At 35.2% G+C, this 17694-nt stretch overlaps 1 protein-coding gene across 1 annotated transcript in view; it reads right to left on the bottom strand.

Moving 5' to 3' along the window:
* Positions 1–328: 328 nt before the first annotated feature.
* The window catches only part of EPYC (epiphycan), a 38408-nt gene continuing 21042 nt past the window's right edge, over positions 329–17694 (bottom strand). Inside the window, exons 3-7 of the mRNA XM_008056771.1 lie at positions 12837–13011; positions 7237–7395; positions 6199–6401; positions 4822–4917; positions 329–970 (exon numbers count right to left, since the gene is read on the bottom strand). Coding sequence (XP_008054962.1) covers positions 800–970; positions 4822–4917; positions 6199–6401; positions 7237–7395; positions 12837–13011 — 804 coding nt within the window. The 3' untranslated portion in view covers positions 329–799. The remainder of the gene's footprint in view (positions 971–4821; positions 4918–6198; positions 6402–7236; positions 7396–12836; positions 13012–17694) is intronic.

Raw genomic sequence — 17694 nt, 5'->3', positions numbered from 1 at the left:
TTCTTTTTATTTTTTATTTTATAAACGATGTCTTAATATTTTGCCCAGCCTCAACCTCCTGGGCCCAGGCAATCCACTTGCCTCGGCCTCCCAAAGTGCTGGGATTACAGGTGTGAGCCACCATGCTGGTTTATTATCCATTTTCTAGATTTTATTTGTTTCACATGCACAGAAATAAACCAAGTAGCTAATCGGTTTAGCAAAGATCTAAAATGAGTTGTCTTTAAGATGATAAAATATTGTCATTCAAAAACTGCAGGTTGCGTGTATTATTGCTGGTTATTTGCATAATGTGATTATAATGAATATTTTCCCACAAAGCCGTTAAAATTTTCAAATATGTTTATTTTTTTCTCCATGCTCTTTAATGAATTAGGGGAGAACATGCTTTAATTAAAAAAAAAGAATAGAAAAGTTCAATTAAAAACATCTAAATCTTGCCAAAATAACTAAAGTGTTCATTTATGAGTTATTATTTATTATATACTTAATTTGAAATCATATAAGATATGAACCCCTAAAACTTGCATGTTACATGTGATTTATAAGAATATCTTTGAAATATTTTCTCTCACTTAGTTTTGTTTTTTCTGTACATCTTGTAGATTGATTCCTACCTCATTTGGTGTTTCCTTAAATTGCTAAATTTCCATTATACTGTAACACTTTTTGTTGTATTTTATGTAATGTCATTCCTCAGAACACAATTTGAAAGTATCATGCTGAGTTTTGGTTTTGAAAAGAGCAGTAAGAATTGCTTTGTTATAGTAGGCATCAAGACGCTGACCGTTATTTGCAATTAGACAAGGCTCCCAACAGGCAAACGAGGTAGACACATGTATGCTTGAGGAGTTTTGCTGAGATTGATTGGGTTGCCATCCAATCGAATATCCTCTAGTGCCTTCCGAATGTAGGTCAAATTTTTAACATTGCAGAATGTATCTTCGTGCATCTCCAGAATGTTGTTATTCTACAAGAGATGAAAATAAATTAGAAGACAAGGTATAACATATCCTTAGTATTGATGGACATCACAGTCCATGTTGCTTCACCCTTTTAAAAATTATTTAAAAATAATAATTTCCCTCAATCAAGACTACATAACATATATACTGAGCGCTTTCCTGGCAATGGGGATAAGTCAATTAAAAAACAGACATGCTCTTGCCCTTACAGAGCTTATACTTCAGTTAGGGTTATATAAGACAAAGAGGTGAGAAAACAAATTCAAAGAAAAAAGTTATTTTTAAAAATGCTGAGTATTAGGAAGAAATGACGAGGACTGAGAAAAATTCTCTTAAAAAGTAGCAATTGAACTGAGAATGGAAACCAGAAGACAAAGAAATGGAAAGAACCAAGAGAAAAACATCCTAGACAGCTCCAAGAACTTCAAGTTCAAAGTCCTGAGCAGTTAGCACAGAGTGTTGCTCCCTTAACTTTCAAAACTGAAGTCATTGTGACTGAAGTGAAGAGAAAGAGTGAGAGAACAAGTATCAGGAAGGTGAGCAGGGCCCAGGCCAGGATTTTTAAAAGTTACATTGGTTTCTTTTTAAATGTTAAACTAGTCTTACATTTCTGCAGTAAATCCTACTTAGTCATAGTGTGTGATCATTTTTATATGTTGGTGGATTCCATTTGTTTTGTTTTACTGAGAATATTTGCATCCATATGTATTCGGCATATTGATCTGTATTTTTTTTTAATGGTAGATACTTTATCTATTTGTTTTGCTATTGGGGTAGTGTCAGGCTCATATTTTTATTGTTTGGAATGGTTTGTGAAGAGTTTTTATTAATTCTTCTTCAAACATTTAGTAGAATTAATCAGTAAATTCAAGAGGGACTGGGATTATCTTATTTGGAAGATTTTAAAGTGTTAAGTCCATATCTTTGCTGTTATAGGTCAATTCACCTTATCTATCTTTTTAGTCAATTTTTGTAGTTTGTGTTTTTCTAGAAATTTGTCCATTTACTTTATCTAATTTGCTGGTGTACAGTTGTTCATGGTATTCTTTTATTTTTCTATGTCTGTAAGGTTGGTAGTAATGCTCCTTCTCTTATTCCTGATTTTAGTAAGACTTTTTTTTTTTAGGTCATTCCAGCTAAAAATGGATTTGTTGATAGTTTAAAGGAACAAACTTTAGCTTTTATTTCTCTATTATTTTTCCGCTTAATTCAATTTTTCTTTAATTTTTATTATTTCCATCCTTCTACTTGCTTTGGATTAGTGTTTCTTCTACTTCTTCTAGTGTCTTAAAGTGGAAGGCTAGGCTATAGAATCGAGATTTCCTTTTTAAATACAGGCATTTACAGCTGAAAATTTCCCCTTAAGTGCTGCTTTGACTAAAATCCATAAGTTTTCATATATTTTGGGTTTTTTTCCTCAGATTATTTTCTAATCTCCTTGAGATTTCTTATTTTACTTTTTTGTTATTAAGGAAAGTGCTATTTAATATTCACATATTTGTGAATTTCTTAAATTTTCTGTGTTGTTAATTTCTAATGTAACTCCACTGGAATTGGAAAACATACTTTGTGTAATTTCAAGTCTTTTTCAACTAGGTGATGTTTGTTTTGTCACCTAGTATATGGTCTATCCAGGAAAATGCTGCTTGTGCTCCTGAGAAAATGTGTATTTTGCAGTTGTTGGGTGGGGGATTCTATGGATGGCTGTTAGCATATAAAGAATTTATTTATATATAAAAACTGTTAGGTTAAATTGGTTTTCAATATTATCTAAGTATTCTTTTTACTAATTGATTGTATAGCAAGTTGTTCTATCAATTTTTGAAACTAAAACATTACACTCAATTGTTATTATTGACTTATCTATGTCTCTTTTCATGACAGTTTTTGTTTCATGCATTTTAGGTCTCTGTTGTTATATTCATATATGCTTACAATCTTTATATCTTCTTTCTGTGTTGACCCTCTTATTATGAAAATTCAATTTGGAATAATATAGATTTATGCCTATTAGTGCTACTCTTCCCTTTGATAAGTGATAAATATGTATTATTAATAAATTTTGCTTCCCATTTAAGTGTTTCTCATGTATCAAGAACTGTATTACCCACTCTATAAAGATTATCTCACTTAATCTTCCCAACAAACCTATGCAGTACTGTAAATTATCATTTATTCTAGCTGAGAAAACTGAGATGTAGGATGGTTCAGACATTAAATAATAGTGGGACTAGAGTTTTAGCTTAAGAAATATACTTTTGCCAGAGTCTTCTTTTTTAATTGCTATACTGTATATTGACAGACATTTTTCAAATGAATCAAAAATGATTTCTTTATATACTATAATTGTTAAAATACGTATACATTGCAGATAATCAAATTAAAAATTGATATATACTGGATGTTAGTGAGCTGATATTGATAGAGAAATATTCTAAAAGGTACACTGAATGTTTGTCAAACTTAGAATGGGAATGTAAAGCCAATTACTTAAAAAAAAAAAAAAGCCCTTATATTGTATATACAAGCGCATTATGTTAAAATATAACATTAGAAACCTGGTTACTTGGTAGGATCAAGCTCATCCAAACAATAGTAATAAAAATGTAATAATAACTGGAAAACACATTCTAAAGTTTCTTTGAGGATTCCCTTGAAAATCCTCACTCCAGTCATAAACAATAAAATAAATCTTCATATGCATAGAAATTCACATCCCCCCAAAAAGGAGACAGGGAGAGAACTATTTAGAAATAAAATGAGGACTAGATAGGAAACGTACATTAAGGAAGTAAACATCGTCAGAAAGTCTCATAAACGAGGCAGGTGTCCAAGAGTCAGACCAATATGTTCAAAAACACACCAAAAAGCTGGAAACATAAGTATTAATAGGAAGAGAAGAAAAGACACAGACGTAAATATTTACAGAACCTACAGGGAAAACACAGGAATATGCGCCCTGCTCTTACATAGCAAATTCACTTTTTGTAGTGGCTTGCAGTTTTTCTACTAAAAAATTGTAATATTGAACTATAATGCAGTTTTTGGAGTATAGAATGGATGTTTTCTCTACATATTTATTTTATATGACAAATGAAATTATTCGAGAAAGTAGACTATAGCTGTAGACTAAAAACTACAACTGAAATAAGAAATAATTTATCTTTCTTCAACAACCAAAAATGTTTGTTTTAATTGAACAAATTTGTAATCACAGGGGTAAAAATCAATGTATTTAGAAACTACTGGATCATAACATTTTTGAAAATGTGTTTCACTCATTACTTCCAGGATAAAACATAGCTTAATGGAATTTAAAATAACTCATACTTTCAATATGTTTGTTAAAAAAGACCCTACACTTTCTTTATTCAGAAAGGTTGAGACATCATCCTTCAGCACACAGGAATGATTTGGGATTAAGTTTAATTCAGTATATAAAACCTAAAATCAAAGGATGAAATTGACTTTGTTTTCCCCCTGAAAACTAGAACTCAAATTAGATCTTTCTTTCTACCTTTTCTCTTCCACTTCTGATCCTTATGTCTTTCTTTGTCATGAGAAGCTTTTCTTTTTTTCTTTTTTAAAAGAAACTTTGTGTACCAAAAGGGTTCATTTTTTTTAATTTGGAAAAGAATGAAAATAAAGACTAAGGTTATTAGAAATCAATTTGGGTAGATAGGCCTATGAATGTACAAATATTTTGTACTCAGATCAAGAGAGAAAATAAATAACAGGTAAGATATAAAGAAGAATAAAAATTGTCACAATGTGTCAAAAGGCCATTACAGACTTCCTCCTGTGTGGCTTTATTTTCTTTGGAGCTTTTGGGCACACCTTACTGGTGGGCACCTACCTGGAGGTGAAGGGCCCGTAAGTTTTCTGGAAGCGGCAAAGGGATGTGGTCCAGGTTGTTATCAGTGAGGTACAGATGATGGAGATCATACATGTCCTGTAAACATTCCAAATGTAGGAACTCAATAAAAATTAGTGATGCCATGAATGTATTTTCCATTCCCTCTCCATGGAAATATTTGTAAAATAACACACCTGTACAAATCTTGTTTTTTAAAGTTGAGGTATATTAGTTTTCTATGTTACTAAACAATTCAACTGAGTTTTGGAAAAAATGTCTTTGAGAAAATACTTCATGACAATGAAATGTTTTTCTCACTCTCTAGGAAGAACTTTGTTTTGCTCAGTCTAACTTTCTCAATATAAGCAAGGCAGCTTCATTCCATAGAAGGCATTTTGAAGGGATATTTTGAGGATTCTGATGAAACATAGCAATAATTTATTTTATAGACATGGAGAAATGAGAATTTTCTCCCCAACAACAGCCTGTTAGCACAAAGACCAGGAAAGGGGCAGCCTAGCAAAACAAAAAACACTTAGACAATAACCAGTCTACTCTAGCCAAACACCCCAGAATAAGCTGTGACTCACCACCCACCCATGCCAACAGTGACTGAGTGGGCTGACTAAAACTGAACCATTGTCAGGTAATAATGAGGTGCCCTAACCCCCTTGGACACCACTGGTAGTATCACAGGAGGTCTAGCAGAGAGACAGGATGTTCACTATTGTCAGTAGTAACAAGGCCACACCACCTCCTGGTACCGCCCTAAGAATAATGTGGTGTCCTTTCAAAGAGCATTTTAGAATTATTTGTTTAGCGTGTATTTGGAAGAACAGCCTGAATGTTGAGTGGGTAAGAAAGTCGGTTATTTCCTGTTCTTAGACTCTCTGCTGTTGTTCCAAGCATGTCCTCTAGGCCCAAACCTGCTTCCTTCACTTAGAAAATAAAATCCCCAAGGTTAACTGAACTCATTCTCTTTATAAGGTCATTTATAAGCCTTATGTCTTCAAGATACCACCTGCACCCTGCTCAAGTAGCTATCTTGTCAGCCACTAAAGTTGTCTTCCTGAGTGGAGGGCTTGGTAAATAGAGACTTGCTGGCTGACACTACTTTCAGGTGTCCCTTTAGATGGGTGCTCCCGGTGGCCACACACCTCTTATTCCAGCTCTGCTCTCTGTTCTTAGTGCTTGGCCACCTTCAGAACGTATCAGGACAAAGTATTCTAAAAAATGTGATAATTAGAGTTGTGAAACTTATTTAAGAAGTGAAAACTCTTATTTAATTAAGTCCCCTTGTTAGAAATAAAAAGCCTAGTCACTGACAGCCAATGGAATGGGAAAATGAAAGACCCTCATACCAATCTTAAAACTTACTTTAAATGCTTCTTGCTTTATCCCTTTCCTTCCAAGTCTATTGCTGCTAATATCAATAAATGTCAAAGTGGTCGGCAGCTCTGGGAGCTGCCTTATTTTGTTGTCACGCAGGACGAGCTCTCGAAGTTGAGGCAGCTTTCGGAATGAGTCTTCATCAATCTCCGATATTAAATTCGATGTCAGATCAATCCTTCTTAAATCATCTAGAAGAAAAAAACATATAAAGGAAGTAGTTAAAGATGTTTGACTATGTTTTGCTTACATAAATATAAATATAAATTTTCCCAGATGTAGCAAATATATTTATGAATTTAATTAGCAATGACCAGTTAACAAAATAATGTTTCTAGCTATTTTGTTTAAAAAGCTCCCTCCAAATACTATTTATATTTATGCACTTATAAGAAATTGTAACTTTGGCAAAGAAGTTGGCACATTATATTTAAAATAATTGGTCTTTTCTTCATATTCCTTATAAACATCCTCTATATTTTACTTTTTAAAATGTTTTTCTCAGTGATGAAAGAGTATTGTATTTTCGAATAGTCAAAGGCACAGGCCTTAAAAAGAAATCTTCAAATGACTAAAACACTTTATGAAGACACGTACCAAAATTCTTCTAAGCTGGCAACAACTATAAAGTCAGAATTTTGGCTTGCTTTCATCAATCACAAAGCAACTGTGCTTTTAATGGAAGTGTATTCAAAAAAGTCAACTTCTCATAAATATATGACAATGACACTTTACTCTCGATGTCATAACATGATACAAAGTTCTAGCATATAAAGTTTAATTATTTCTGATTTATATTTAGTTAAAAACAGCTCAACAATTGTATGGTTTCATAATGGCCATTAACTACTTGTTATTTTTTTCTTATTATTAAAGCAAACCCTCAAATATTTAAATAAGAAAAAATACTTGACTTATAAGCCATATTTTGGCATTCGAGTTTAATTCCCAGTACCAACATTTTATACCATTAAATTTCTAGGGAGGTCTGTAATGAAGAGAAAATATTAATGCTGACATTCATACTTAGGCTTGCAAAGTCGTTCTTGTTGATCTTTTTAATTCTGTTAAAACGGGAATAAAAATAAGCAGTGTTCTTGGGCAATGGAGGAATAGCATCAAGTTCATGGTCATCACAGTACACGGTGGTGCTTATACAAGTACATAGAAGGCAGGTTGGAAAGTCTAAAAAATAGAGGTGAATAGTTATATGTGAGTAACAAACACAAGTTCTAGGAAGTAATGTGATTAATACTATTTGGTAAACAAGATTAGAATCTCACAAAACCATCCTGGAATATTTCATATTTTCTCATAATGTTTTTGGTATTTGGAATATTAAAATCAAATATATCAATTACTGCCCAACAGTATGTTCTTTGTAATATCTTTAAACTTTATTTTAAACTACTGAGTAGCTGGCATGTTTTTTTATTTTATATTGTTTAGAACTAATATCAAAATGTACATATTAAGGTTGTGCCTTTCATAAAGTTAAAATAACACAGAATATTTTCATAAAGTATTTCAGTCAGTGTTTATAAAAATCTCACTGAAACAAAATATGCTCCAAGAGAAAAGGTAATAATAATTCACAGTCATTTGTTCAATATATCTTATCAATCATTTTTATGTAAATGGTGCCACACCAGCTGGTAAAACAGTGGTAAGCACAAAGAGACATAGCTCTACTTTATGATCTTCTGTGTGAGGTGAATGTTAATCTCACAGATATAGTTAGGAATCTACTAAGTGTTATGGCGTATCATATGAACACAACATACAGGGATTTGATCCAGAGTGGGAGTCATGGAAGGCATCTCTGAGGAGGTGTTGACTGAGATCTGCAGGAAGAGAAGGAATTGACTACACAGATGGGAAATGAAGAGTGTACCAGGTAGAGGAGGTGGCATGTGTCAAATCCCTTCACTTTGGAGAACGGAAATAGAATCCACGTGTCTTAAACTCAAGACACTAGAACATGTGGGACATAATATACAGGGTTCTCATAGGTATGCTGTGAGTTTTAGTCCTTCTCCTAAGGATGGGCAGAGATATTGCAAGTTCCAGTTTTCATGTTAAGAGATTGCTCGAAGGTGTAGTGAAAGAGTGAAGGAAGGCAAGTGGAAAGAATGGAGAGGAGTCATAGTCTAGATGGAAGATGGTAGCTTGGCTTGGGTAATGGTGGTAGAGAAGGCAGCAGAGCTGAATAAGTTTGTGAGGCAGGTTCTTATATCAACATTGATCTATTTCTCTCTCTCTCTCTCTCTCTCTCTCTCTCTCACATAGACACTCTCTCTCTCTCTCTCTCTCTCTCTCTCACCCACACACACACCTACTCTCCTTTACTTCCTAGTTAGCTAGCTCTCTCTCTCTTACACACACACACACACACACACACACACACACACACACACACACACACCTGCCCTCCTTCATTTCCTATTTAGTGTGGTCATGTAGAGGACAGTGAGCTTCTAAAGAATATAGAGAATCAAGGACCAGAGCAGAGGAGGAGAAACAGGATAGGGCGATATTATGGAGGCCAAGTGAGTTTTGGGAAAGAAAATAACAGTCTAATGCTCCTGAGGCAAGTTAAAAACTGAATAATGTTCTTGGATTCATTTTTGAAGACTTTACAAGAAGCCAGGTAACTGTCAGTGGAGAGAGATGTTGGAGGTAAGGGGAAATTTATCACAAATGAAGAAATAGCTTTTGAGATGTTGGTGAAGAACTAGGAATGAGAGGTAGTGATAACTGTAAGAGGATGTATTTGTGGCTTGAATTATGAGAAGATGTGATTAAAGTGGGAAGAATTTGAAAGCAAGAATTCGGGGAAGGAGAGGCTGAATATAAAAGGGATCGTGGGTGGGCAGTAGGAAATAGAATCTTCCCAATGCACAGTGGGAAGATTTTCCATCCCATGTGTGGAAGGAGAGTCAGGGTCTCTTTGGCATTAGGAGGAGACAGAGCTAGAGCGCATTGACATGGACGTAGGTAGATTATGTCTGGAAACAGAAAGACCAAGGAGCTGCTGACTGGAAAACTGCATTTTCTCTGTGAAGCAGGACCTAGGTTTCCTGGTGAGCTTGAGGAGTCTAGGGAGTAGTTAGAGAAGGGTTGTGAGATATGCCATGAGTGGAGGGAGTGAAATAACCATGACAGAAGCTGGAAGAAAGTGCTGGAGGAAATGTCTTGGGATCGTACAGTGATCAATTCATCTTTGTTTACCTGAGACTTTCCTGTTTTTAGCATTGAAAGACAATTTATGGGGGAACTCTCATACCCATACTGGGACATTTGATCACCCTTGTTGAAGGGTTCATTTGTGGTTTATGATCAAGAACTAATCACCTTTACAGGTCTTATTGCTCTTAGGAGATAGAAAAATCATTGACAATAAAATTTCAGAAACAAAAATCACTTTAAGAAGGAAAAACCACTAAGCCGGGCTCCGTGGCTCAGCCTGTAATCCCGCGCCTTTGGGAGGCTGAGGTGAGTGAATTGCCTGAGCCCACGGGTTCAAGACCCGCCTGGGCAGCGAGACCTCATCTCTACAATAAATCAAAAAATCAGCCGGGTGTGGTAGTGCGCGCCTGTAATTCCGGCTACTTGGAAGGCTGAGGTGGAAGGATCACCAGAGCCCAGCGGCTCGAGGCTGCAGTGGCCAGAGGCGGCCACTGCACTCCAGTCTGGGTGACAGAGTGAGACTCCGACTCAAAAAAAAAAAAAGGAAAAACCAGAAAAATATATGTTTAAGTGGGAGCTGTAAAATATTTAATACATGTTAATTTCTTCAATCATTATAAATTAATTTTTTCTACTCATCATAAAAATTTTAAAAGGTGAGGCATTTGATTCTTCATATATATTCATGGCCTTGTTAATTTAGCAATGATTGCTTAGGGTAATTTATATATATTCACGTTGGTTGTAATTTAATTTGAGCTTTTCTATTCACAGCTGAAACCTAAATTATGACTTTTGAATATTACTTTTAGAAATGTGTTTTAATAGTAAAAATATGGTATTTTGATTTTAATGTTCTAAATATTTTCAAACTATTTAACTCTGATGAATTTATGCTTCTCTGAAAATTAGAAGTGAATTAGAATTTTAATGTCATTATTTATCCTCAGAGTATTTAGAGACAAATTATTTTATAAAAGTCTTGGATTTAAAAAAAATTGTTTTAAAACTGACATTATTAAGTCATAACTTAACTCAAGCTTATAAAAAGATTGGACATTATGTCTCTCTTTTGCTTCTGGTTCAGTTGGAAAACTGAACTGAGTGGGTCAACTTTTAAAGGATCTAAAATTACATCAAAGTAACTAATGAACTAGGAATATTTAATTTGCTGCTGGGTATTTACATTTTCTCCTCATTGTGTATCTTTCTAGCTCTATTTGTAGCATGTTCTACCATTTGGAAATTTAACTGTGTAGAAAAAATTTGATGTATTGGTCAATGACACTAATTTAGGACTTAGGGGTCTGGATTTGCATTCTATGTACCACCTTCAGGAGCTTAGAAAAATTTTGTAGTATGCTGGTCTTGCAGATTTCTAATTTATAAATTGGGGAAAACTGCACGTAGTACATAGTGTTGTTGTGAGTCTTCAATGAGTTAATGTACAAATCTTGTATCAAAGTGCTGGGCATATAAGAAGCATTTGATGAAAGGCAACTTCTTGTATTACTTATTGGGGAGTCATTAAAAACTCATAAAACAAAGAATAGATTGGTGGTTACCAAGGGCTGAGGGGAAGGGGAAATGGGGTGGTATTGTTCAACGAATATAATGTTTCAGTTATGCAGGATGAATACGTTCTAGAGAGCTGCTATACAATGTAGTGCCTGTAGTTAACAATACTGTATTGTACATTAAAAATGTAACAGGGAAAAAATGAATAAACTCTTCTATTATTTATTTATTTATGTATTTTGAGTTGGGGTCTCACTCTGTTGCCCAGGCTAGAGTGCAGTGGCATGCTCACCCCAGCGCTGACCTGCTGGGCTCCAACGATCTTTCTGCCTCCAATGATCCCTCTGCCCTCATCCTTTCAAGTAGCCAGTACCACGGGCGCATACTACCATGCCTAGCTAATTTTTGATTTATTGTAGAGACGAGGTCTTGCCATGTTGCCTGGGCTGATCTGAACCCACGGGCTCAGGTAATCCACTCGCTTCAATTTCTCAAAGTGCTGGGATTACAGGCTGAGCCACTGAATCCGGCCAACTCTTCTATTTTATTAGACTCTTGTTAATAACTAAGATTGATTATACTTACTGTGGACCAGACACTATATTCATTCATTTAATTCTGGCAACAACTCCATTAGGTAAGTTCTATTACTATTTTATAAATGGGGAAATTAAGGGACACGAATATCAAATGCCTCGTTCAAGATCGTACACCTAATGACTGGGATCTGAACACATATGTTTGGCTGTTCTACCTCTCTAAGACTCTCGATTTTGATTCCTGTTCTTTACACTTAGTCTTTTCTTATGTTGTATTGCTCTTCCCTCTCTCTTAGTCTCCCAATCTGTTCTTCACAGGCTTTCTTATAATATCTGTAATATGATATTATCTCTAAATGTGTTTATATGTCCATCTCCTTGCACTGTATTATCTCTAAATGTGTTTATATGTCCATCTCCTTGCACTAGACAGCAATATACATGAAAACACTGGTCATTGAAAACCAAGCTTTGTATTTATAGAACTTGGAATACAGAGACACCCAACACTCAACCTTTGCAGTGGAGAACCTCCTCATTTTTCTACACTCCCTAACTATGCTGTTCTGTGTATATAAAAGTATGCAAGCGTGAGTCTTCTTGACAATTCTAACAAGAAATATAGACAAAATAGAATCACATTTAGCGGCTAGGTGAACGAGGAATTCCTTCTCATTAACTAAGATGCTTTGGTTGAGTTTACCTCCATGCCTTGCAAGAGGGTGTTCAATGATCTAGGTGTCCAACATATTTCTCCTTTCCTTTCTCTGTTGCTTTCTAGGATTGAATGAGGAGAAGAAGCCTGTTGTCCGATAAATATACAAACCTAGTGTACAAATACTCGTGTGATCCATGGCTATTACTACCCTCTTTGAATTATAGCTTTCTCAGTGATAAAGATGAATAATACTTACACCCTCACAGGGAGGTTGTAATAGTCAAATGCGATGGCATGCAGTGGTATGTGGCTCACAGAAGTACATATTCAATCAGTGTAAAACAGTTTTGTTACTATTACCATCATCACCACCATCATCATTGTCCCTTATCATCTTATCACTTTCTAAATCTGTGGTCCTATCTAAGAGGCAAAGATTTTGTCCTGCCAATTGAAAACCCTTTGTTAGATGCATTCTATCACAAGCTTTTGAGTAATGATAGCTGATATTCTCATCCTAAATCCTTGGTTATTTGATTGTTTCCATTAGCCAAAGCTGCTTGATATTTGAATGCAAAGTACATGTATAACCCCCACTTCAAATCTAGCTTATTCCAAAGCTCTCTTGTTGGGTCATGTGGGTTTCCCGTGGGATTGGAGCTCGGCAGTTTTGAGAGATGGCAAAGTGGACTCAGTAACAATTCAGCTTTGATGTACCTGACCTTCATTGGTGTGTGGGCCCAGAACCCCTGTGAATTCGGGCTCCTGTGGTGAGGAGCCATCGATCAGCCTGGGGGTGGACTCCTCTTCCTCCTCCTCCTCCTGGGCCTCCTCAGGCTGTAGGGCAGGAGTTCGGAGTTCTCTGTTCCCTGAAGGCATCACTGTCGCTATTTCATTCTGAAAACAAAGGAGAATTTTATCAGGCAACCTTCTCAATTAGGTTTCACAACAGGGACACAAATTTGAAATGTACCCATCTTTACCATTAGGGGTCACTCCCGTTCTGAAGTTCAACTCACTGTGTCTGGCCTGCTTGCTTGAGAGAGCACATATGGTTCTAATAACTGTTATTGTTGTTTTTAATTAATTTTGTTTCTCAAATCTTAGAAATTGTTTCCAATGCCTTTTTTTCTTTTTGGTCTTTTAATATCTTATATGCTTGTTCACTTCATAGGTTTTCTTTTTTAAACTTTCACTTATTGGTTTTTATAATATGTGACATTACAAAAATGAATCTTTGTTGCAAAAGATTCAAATAAATTCAGAAGCGAACAGAGTAAAACTCATAAGTCCCCTCATTGTCCAGCCCTCATTGTACTCCCTTTAAAGATAATAACTGATAAGAAATTTTTTATTTATATTTTCCTGTTCTTTTGATTCTTAATCCTTGATTTTCTAAATTCAAATATTCTGTTCCTTCCCAACAACTTAAACTTTCTCTAATAGCATTTTACTCAAAAGCATCTTTTCTACTAAAATAAAACATATAGTGACCTAAAAAAATATGATTTGATTATGACATGCTATTTATCGTATGTCTTCAATATTACTTTAATAGCAAATACTATCAACAATATTTGGGTCATGTTAAAAATTACCTCTCCAAGAAAGTTGACATTAAGAGGAGGTTATAAATTACAAAATTATTCAAAGTTTTTTTGAGATATTTCATTTTAGATCACATCTGCTTTTCTCTCTTCTTACATGAATATTTTAAGTGATGAGTCGTTGCTTATAACAATATTGTTTGAATTTAGAACACATTCTCACATTCAGCTGCCTTTCTTTGTCTCAATGTCTGTTTTCTTTGCATAAGTTAGGAACGGTCTACTTCCTGGATGGGCTTGTAAGCTTGTGTGGAAAATTTGCTCCAGATAGTTCAGAAGGCAACATCGAGGAACCCCATTTGTGGCCCAGTGTCCTCATAATTTCTCCAAAATCTCAGATTCTTCCTTGATCATTCTGAGATGACTTCTTGCTCCCTTCTACTCTTCTTCATTGCTTTCATTAAAAAAAAAAAAAAAAAAAAAAAAAGCAGGCTGGGCACAGTGACTCACACCTGTAATTCCAGCACATTGGGAGACTGAGGTACGAGGATTGCTTGATCCCAGGTCTTCAAGAACAACCTGGGCAACATAGCAACAGCTCCTCTCTACAAAAAAATAAAAAAATTAGCCCAGCATGGTGTCACGTGCCTGTATCTGTGCCACGTGCCTGGATCTCAACCACTTGGGAGATTGAGGCAGGAGAATCACTTGAGTCTAGACGTTCCAGGTTGCGTGAGCCATGATTGTACCACTGCATTCCAACTTGGGCAACAGAGTGAGACCCTCAACTCACAAAAAGAAAGAAAGAAATGCACAAATTACTTTCTAAATTACGCAGTTCCAAAATGATGTGCCAGCTATTTTTTTATATGTTAGGTAGGTACATAATCAGACCAGATATTTGCAGGATGTTTTAGATAATTATAAGATTTTAAAGATATACTTATTATTTAATATCATTTTTGATAGAGTAAAATACAGTGAAATTCACAAATGAAAATTGTCTGACCGGGCATGGTGGCTCATGCTTGTAATCCCAGCACTTTGGGAGGCTGAAGCAGTAGGATCACTTGAAGCTAGAAGTTCGAGACCAGCTTGGGAAACATAGCAAGACACAGCTCTCCAAAAAAAAAAAAAAGGAATTTATCTTCTTTAAGAAACACTTGACTTTCTTTTGTCAGTTTACATTTCTGAATTGTGTCTCCTTTTGTGCGTTCATAAAGTCTATCTACTTCAGTTTTTCTACACTGTATTGTGTTGTTCCTATCAGTTTTTTGTTTATTCAAGGCTACGAGATAGTGAACTCTGGGTTGTGTCTTTTACATGTGTAATTCTAGGCTGTAGCACATATTGAAATATAATTTTTTTTAATGTACTTGTCCTAAATCTACCTAACTTAGAGTTCTATGCTTAACTTTAGAGACTTTTCTAAGAAAAATCAATGAATGTGCCTACTGTTTACTCTAAATCATTTAAAGCATGACATAGAACCAAAAGCAGGTTATACTACATTTGGTACAATAGGAGCCATGCATGATGATATGCTAAAGGTTTGCCAGAAATCTCCAGCTGAGAAGGTTGGTCACATTTCCTTAAACAGAAAGACATACGGTTTCCATCTGCGGGGTCAGAGTGAGGCAGATTCAGAAGGAATGGATTTGCAGAGAGACCAAAAAGAGGCTCCGGGAAGAGCGGAAATTGAGACAGATGTTTCATTGAATGGAGGCAGCCTACAGGGAGAAACAAATTCCAGACACGTTGCCTTGAATCTTCAGCTTTGTAAGAAAAGTGTTTGCACATACTTTTTTTTTTTTTTTTTACAGATAATTGTTTTTCCACTGATTTGATGTGAAACTGTAAGATCTCACTTGTCATGCAATATAATGAGGCAGAGCAGCTTTTGTGTTTATCAGAAAGTGTTTTGTTCATGCTTGCTTACAAATAAAATATGAATGCTGAACAACTTTGAAAACAAAACAAAACAAAACAAAAAGTGCTTTTTCAGTTCAGCAAAACTGCAGAACTGTAACCTCTAAGTACTGTGCCTGGAGAGCCTCTACCTTTGTAGACCATTTATTCTCACTATTAGATAGAAATGATTTAGGCTTCTGTCTTTTAGCAATCTTCATATTGTGATATGAAGATATGAGGTAAGGCATGCAAAAAAATGAGGCCAGGGAAACATGACTACCTGGATCTCCATGGGGCAAACTTTTATGCTTATACTGCAGAAAACTAAATTTGAAAGGAAACGTAAATGACTAGAAAACACCCCTGCCCCTTGGTCTCAAACTACAATTGGAAACACCTGAATGCAAATATAATTGAGCCTCTTACATAAACATTCATAACTTCTCCCAGTCTTCCTCCATTATTTTTCTTTTCCCTCTTTGCTTTACTCTGGTTTGCTTTCTATTGATTTTGTTTTTAATTTGTCCATTATATTTCCCTTAGGTTTAAAGAAATACTAAAAAAGGTCATTGCTGCATATGACTTCGACTTTAGTTATTAGTTTGCTGCATATCGTCTTGCCCTAGTACCAGCAAGGTACAGCTTTGAGTTGATTGATTTGCCATAAGTTATCTGTGTTTATTGTCTTGTTTACCTGGCTTTAGAACTGTGGATCATTTATGCTTAGGACTACATTCTGTGTCGATGAATGAGTATATCTATACCAGAGATGTCAAATGCATAGCCTGCAGACAGTGGCCCAGGTAGAGTGAGATCTCAGTAGACATCAGCCTGAGAGAGAACTGTCAAGAAAAGAAGTCCTTAGGCCTGCCTTGGCCTCTGCACCTGCACAGCCTTGATTTCACATAAGCAAACCAGCACCTCAATACAATACCTGGGTAAAGGGGGTTGAAATGACCCTGAAGTGACTCAGACTAAGTTTCTACTCCTTAGAGAAATACTTTCAGTAGAAAATAATGTAGCTACATTTCTTGTATCAGATTGAACTGAGAGTTTTGCTAGCACTATTTATGTTGTTATTAACAATACCATGAACAATTTAAAAACTTCATTTTCCAATAATTAGTGCTATTGCCCATAGAAGAATCTCTCTACCATTTTAAGTGACAGTGGCATATGGTTAAAAAATAATTTCCATTTGTTTCTTAGCAAAAAGCACATCTACATGATCTATAAACTATATTGCTATCATTAAGCCTACTTAATTTGCCTTAATTTCAGAGTAAAAGTTATGAAAACTGATGTCTTCAGAAAGAGTAAACATACTTTTTCCTGATGGCTTTGTTTGCTACTGAGTCCCTTTGATACAGAATTCTTGTTGCATGTGCATATCACCAGTGTAAATGAAGATCACAAACCATCTGTTGCCATCCAGCATTTTGTTTGAATTAATAACATTTAATGTATTTTATTTTTTGATACTTTAATTTTTTTAAATCTCAGAGTTTAATCTGTAGCTACATTTCCATTGGAGAACTCACTGAAAATGTGTTATGGAAAAACACTGTGAAGAAGTTCAAGTTATCCACATTTGATTTCTTACTTCATGAATGAATGAAAGGATTGCTGAGTGAATGAGTGAATTTGTAAATGATGGAAGATTTGCTGTCTTTATAATTATCTAATCAACCAGACTGAATGTCTACATAAGCATTATGCTTCAGCTCAACTGTTCATTTTACTTGTTGATATTATTCTCTAAACATCTATTAATAGCATTATTTTGCTCCCTATCTACCACATCACCATAACCTAAATTAGAGACATAATTCACATATTATATCATTCACCTATTTAGAGTATGCAATCTGATAGCTTTTAGTATGTTCACAGAATTATACAACCATAGCTGCAATCAGTTTTACAGCATTTTCATCATCCAAGAAACTATTAGCAGCCATTCCCAATTTCTCTCCCCCTATCCTCTCCCTCTCTCCTCCTTGACCCAGTTAACCACCTGTCAGCTTTTTGTGTCTCTATATTTGCCTATTCTGGACTTTTCCCTCTTATCTAACTGCAATTATATATCTTCTGACCAATATCTTCCCATTCCCCTCTCTTC

The sequence above is a fragment of the Carlito syrichta genome, unplaced genomic scaffold (assembly GCF_000164805.1).
Source record: "Carlito syrichta isolate Samal-C Ts95f unplaced genomic scaffold, Tarsius_syrichta-2.0.1 Scaffold302518, whole genome shotgun sequence".
Classification (NCBI taxonomy): Eukaryota; Metazoa; Chordata; class Mammalia; order Primates; family Tarsiidae; genus Carlito; species Carlito syrichta.
This window is presented reverse-complemented; position numbering and strand designations above follow the sequence as displayed.